Consider the following 5,993-nt stretch of genomic DNA (forward strand, 5'->3'; position numbering starts at 1 on the left):
GGACACCTGGTAAATGTAACTCAGCCTGTGATGGAAATACATAATTGAATCAATCCGAACAACAGCTTCACAAGGTTTTCTTTATGAAGGACGAGGAAAGGACACAGAACTCTAACACTTCCTTTAATATAATGCAGGTCGCTCTTAACTTCCACTGCAACAAAGCATGCCAGGTAGAAATGTAATAAAATGACTCAATGTTTCAGTCTTGTCAAAGTAAATTGTGTTATTCAAATATAATAAAAACAGGAACTCGGGTCTTGTGAAGGACAGAAAACAATTTTTCTTTTCCTGCAAGTTAATATATCCCTATGATATTTGACACTCTTATAATGTGTTGATAACTGTTGTAGCCAGAAGTTAAGCTAATGAGGAACACTGTTTGCAAATGTTGGATTCATTAATTTGTAATGAATCACCCCGACGAGTCACGCACGCTCACGACTTATCGGACTATCTTAGTAAAGCTGACTTATCTTTCTGCTCTGTGCCTATTAACCACAACAACTGCCATCTGACTCAATGGTGGCCAGCAGAAATGTATACCATTAGGATACTATTAGTGTACAACTCTGAACATGTCACAGCAAAACCGTAAGCAGACCAGTGTTAATTAGCAACATGATGGACTTTGAACAAACATTGTGCAGTCGTCAAGATATGACAGTCTAATGGCAGCCACACTGATATAGCATTGTGGTACTGTAAAGGGTTACAAGTGTGTATCGATTCTACCCAGGGAAAGGGCTCTAGTTTTGTACTGCAGTTTAGTTTTGAGCCAACTGATTCTACATTAAAGCCTAGCCTTTTGTTCACAATATGGAGTAAAGGCACTGAATCATTTGTGTAATTTGCAGGCTTCTTTTTAAATCAAAAGTTATCAATTACACCTTGAATCTTAATATTGTGACCAAACGGTAATTTCTCGGTAAGTGTTAATGATCAGGCAGAACCACTGCAAATTTAGTTTTAAATCATGAGCTGTTTAAAAACTTGAATCAAAGTCTGCTTTGTTGAATTAAAAAGGGCTTCACCTTTTCATTTTGGTAGCGGTTTTTCTGCAACTGTTACTATAATATATCATGAATTATTAAGTTCCGTAATGGTGCTCCCTAGTATTTCACAAATTACACATCACAGGGCAAGACTATATTTTCTACAGCATAAAAGAGTTTAGAGGAAATTGTTATACAAATATGTATGAATCTTTTCTAGACGGTTCTGGATTGCACCAAATGTTATTTCTAGTTCAAGGTTCAAGAAACAGACTTTTAAAAACTGTTTGGTTAAAGCTCTATGAAGAGAGTTTGATGATGACTGATGCTGCAGTCTTACCTCTGTGACATCTTTCTGCCAATCGCTTATACCAGGGGTAGGAAACCGTGGCTCTCCAGCTCATTATTGAATGAATCCTTAGCTGGGTCACAGGGTCAATTAAATAATAATGTAACTGGTTGGAACAGTCCTACAATAGAATGCAATAGAAAACCCAAGATACCCCATGCCTATACCAGTAGCTGGCCATGTACTTCAAAAGCTTTAGAAACATTTGGACAATTCCCTTAACTAATACTGTACAACTAATGCTTGCTTTGAATGACCACTTATGCCATCTTCAGTCACCATTTTAAAATTGATATTAATCTATTTTGCATATTAAACAATTCCTGTCTGTAAAAGTTAATCTTTTTAAACCACCAGCGCTTCAATGATTTAAACTCCAACATCCACAATTCTGTGAGGACATGTGGTGAAATGTTTAGTGACAATGAATCCCACAGGAGAAAGACACCTCCACCGCATGACTTTAAAACCTTCGCCTGTCAGTCTCACTTTCCAGTCAGTCAAGCAGAAACAGACTTGTGGGACTTTTGCCTGAGAAGCACACAGACATAATACAAACAGCGTTGCTCACAGAATGTTCAGGACACCACTGTAAGGTTAGCAAGCAGGAGATATGTAACGACTACTGTAAAACAATGCTAAAAAAAAAAAAAAAGAAAAATCATAAATATAGGACAAAAAAAGGACCAATAAGAAACTTTTCCAATTCGGTTGTCCTAGAATTGAATTGCACACTCGCACATCGGCCAGACATTGCTAGACTGTCTTGATGGTTATATGGCCAATGCAGCTGGTTGCACAAGCAGCCGCTATAATACCCCTTGTCATGAGATTCTGATTTCCCATTGTTGTTCCTGAATAGAAAATGTGAACAGGGTCTGTCTATATAACTTCAGCAATACTACAGCTACAGCAACAAAACCCCTTTTTACCATTCACACACACACACAGTTATTCTGGTCCAACCAGAAAGTAAGTGACTCAGGCAATGTTTAGAGACAGCTTTCTGAAGATTCGTGACAGGATACAAGTCCAGCTGAAGAGATCTCTTTCATGTGGAAATTGCACAGTTGCACTCAAAAAATAATGTATTCAATAACCGGAATACAAAAATAAAACAAAATAACTTGTTTTTATATAAAGACTGGGCGACTGTTAATGAGCAGTACTTCATAAAGGCAGCTGAAGCAAAGTGTCACACAAAACACAGAATAGGCTAAACCAAGAGGCACGGGTAGAAAATCTGTAATCTTTTAGGTAATTGCATAATGTTTTCCTCCTTTTACAGCCCCTTTGGTACAGGACACTTAATTTTAACTGGCCCAGCAGCAGAAATGTTAAGCAGGAAGAACTGGCTGGTAAAACCGATGACCGAGCAGAGAGACCTTTTTTTTTTTTTTTTTGTCCAGTGGTGTACTTAAGTCATGAGTCCAAAGCAAAATGTTGCTGCTTTCCTCTGCTTGATATGGTGTAGAAAATCCTGAAACGATCAAAGGTACACCAATGGCAGAATATCACAATGAAATACACAGGGAAGAATTTGCTGAAAAATATAGCTTTTTTCATATAATTGTTTAAATATATTTCATTTACAATACCCACGATCGAGGGCACATGTTGTATAACTACAGTACAATTAGAGAAAGCAAAACACTCAAGTGTTGTATTTATGATTGGAACCAGATGTTATCCACTTCTAATTACATCTTAAAACACATCGTCATCCACCATGCATGCCATTCCTGTTATGTGGTTCATGTTGTCGCAAGGATGCTGGATTACGCAAAATGACAACCACACCATGCTCTTCCCCATGGTCTACTGTTACTACCCCACAAGTAGTCAAGGGCATAGGAATGACCACCCATCTAATGTAGATATTAGAAGAATTCAGTCTTTAGTGTTCTCTATACAACACATCCATTAGCACAACTCTCATCTTTTTAAAAATAAAATGTCATCATGTATACTCATCTCATAATGGCACCTGTACATATAAACAAGATGCAACCTCCATTTAAAAAACACAATTTGAAATGCAAAACTCTATTTTGTTCCCAATTATGGTAAATAGAAGAGAAGAGCCACTCCATTGATGCACACATCCTCTTGGCCTTGCCGCTATAGCAACCCAGTGGAGTTTCAAGGTCGACTAAAATATTCGCTTATTTAAATGGAGGAAAATAAGGACTTTTATTGCTCATCCCAGCAAATGCCATCCATTATAGGATGAGAGAGATTCAGACTCTATTAGGGTTGAAGTCGATGATGAAGGTGGCGAGGAACAGAGGATTTGAACCCTGTCAGAATATAGCAATGTCAACCTTTTAAAAATAGGAATACAAATAAATCCCTACTGGGAGGTCTTGGTTGCTTTTTCAGCACATTCATGCAGTATGCAATAAGAACTACTTATCTACCTATTACCCTTTCATAAGCATGATGAAAAGGTCAGTAAAATACACGAAGATGATGAAGCTCCATGGCCTAAAATATCTACAATCATTTTGTTATTAATAATCCAACTCCCACCACCCCGGTGGGAGTTGGATTGTAATTATTATAGAAGCGTAGTCAAGAATAAAAGATATATATATATATATATATATATATATATATATATATATATATATATATATATATATATATATATATATATATATATATTTTTCCTCTGTTGGCTATAACTGAAGTAAACTCTCAGTTTAATGTTTAGAAAGATCTACATGGTAACCGTTGTTGTTGCTTATGGCAACCAAGACAGTAGCTATCGATTATGGATCACATTTCTGCGGTCCCATTTTTTAATAACGTGTAACCGATGTACCGTTGACATTTAAGGCTACGGTACTTGGAAAACAAAGTGGTGGGTGCAGAAAATAACTTTAAATGTATACCTTTTGTTTGCAACTCTCATTTATACAGTACAAAAAAACATGCTTGAAATGATTTAGTTGTATTTACTCATTAGTAATCACCACAACAGTTTTGAACCTAATGACTTTTATTGCGTTGCCAGGACAACATCCTCAGAGTTCCTGCTTATTACAGCAATAAAACAAACTCAAAACTGAACTGATAACAGGACCCAGATTTCATAAATGTCGAATAAAGCCGTGTCCTTTTCATTACAACTAACATGGCTGTCTCCCCCTGGAGGCAAGACAATGACAACAACAATTTGGCAACAAAAAACAGCAAAGAAAAAAAAAGAAAAACAAAGAAAACAAAAAATCCAACGAAGCGCTTCCTGTGCACCTGATCACAGACAGGAAATTGCTCCATCAGTTTTGACTGGGAGCCGCCTAGGAAAGACCTCTGCCCAGCAACTGGAAAAAAAAAAAAAAACAAGAAAGAAAATTAAATCAGCTCCTAAAATCCAACTCGGAAAAAAACAGGCAGAGTAACAGTGGGGGTTCAGAACTGCACATTTTAATTGAACAGCTGTTTAGTAAAAATGTCAGCAACACACTTCCCCTGCCATGACTGAACAAGCAAAAACAGTATAACGAGAACGTACGTCACCATGACGATTATCCACTATTTAATGCTACAGAAACAGTGCTGTTAAATTCTCTACTAATATCTGCTGTGACTTATCCAGGCGGGGTATAGGTTGAGTCAAGCAGATAAATGTTTCGGCAAGTGCCCTCCCCACTGAGCAAAAGGTTTGTCCGCTTGTAAGTTTTAGCCACAACACGTACATGTAAAAATGTATGCGGGCTAACATGAATACAGTATTGTACCTTCAGAAAGTATATTAGAAGGAAAAATTCAACTACACAATGGATAGTGGAGCATTTCTAATGGTAAGCTAACAATGGAACATGTATATTTAGGTTGCTTTAAATTTGACCCCACTTCTACCATTCGTTGCAGATGAACCGTGTACTGCAAGGATTGTTCATTACTAACCTTTAGTTCCATTTAGAACAGTCCGTTCACCTGCTCAGTCGTGGGATCCAGGTCAATGTCGTAAAAACAGGGTCTAGTGGGAAGTCCAGGCATTGTACTCATCTGAAAGCAATGAGAAACACGTCAGCCTGCAGTGAATCAATGTGTCACACAACTGATTATCAACTGTAAGCAAGTGCCACCAACTAAGACTAGCAGTCACTAAATAAGTGATCAACTATTAAGGCAAGCGCACTGCAAAGATATAAATCCATAGCAACCTGATTTCATAGCAACACCCGATCACTTATTGAGGGGAGGCTTATCATTTAACTAGGATGGAATCCCTTCTGAGACCTGTGGTCCTTACAATATACAACATTCTTAAATGTCATCAATAAAAACCTAATTACAGTCACAATTACATTTTCAGCAGACAAGCACTTATTTAACAGTGATTTTGTTAAACTCTCAAGCAAGCAGTCAATGTATTCCAAGCACGACTCTACAGAGGGATTATCCAGCCAGGATATTTATGGTAAACTGTAAACCATTAGATCTTAACCCCTACTGTGTCTGATTCTGGATAGCACTGGGATGCCTTGTTGAAGCATGTAATACAAATAAAAATGCTTTCTAGTTATATCCACTTCTAGCATGATGACTGAGGGCAACCACCCTGCGCAGAATCCCATATTAAATTTAAAGGATGGTTGTCAAAAAGGCTTTTTTTCCCCCCACACATAGATCATTTG

The 5,993-nt window shown here is 37.4% G+C and overlaps 1 protein-coding gene across 2 annotated transcripts in view; it reads right to left on the reverse strand.

Annotated features, from left to right (window-relative positions):
- Positions 1–4,330: 4,330 nt before the first annotated feature.
- Positions 4,331–5,993, reverse strand: part of LOC117973988 (C-1-tetrahydrofolate synthase, cytoplasmic-like) — a 33,696-nt gene continuing 32,033 nt past the window's right edge. For both annotated transcript variants that reach the window (XM_058987468.1, XM_058987467.1), the window contains exons 27-28: positions 5,260–5,361; positions 4,331–4,673 (exon numbers count right to left, since the gene is read on the reverse strand). In XM_058987468.1, the coding sequence (XP_058843451.1) occupies positions 5,272–5,361 (90 nt within the window). In that variant the 3' untranslated portion in view covers positions 4,331–4,673; positions 5,260–5,271. The remainder of the gene's footprint in view (positions 4,674–5,259; positions 5,362–5,993) is intronic.

The sequence above is a fragment of the Acipenser ruthenus genome, chromosome 15 (assembly GCF_902713425.1).
Source record: "Acipenser ruthenus chromosome 15, fAciRut3.2 maternal haplotype, whole genome shotgun sequence".
Classification (NCBI taxonomy): Eukaryota; Metazoa; Chordata; class Actinopteri; order Acipenseriformes; family Acipenseridae; genus Acipenser; species Acipenser ruthenus.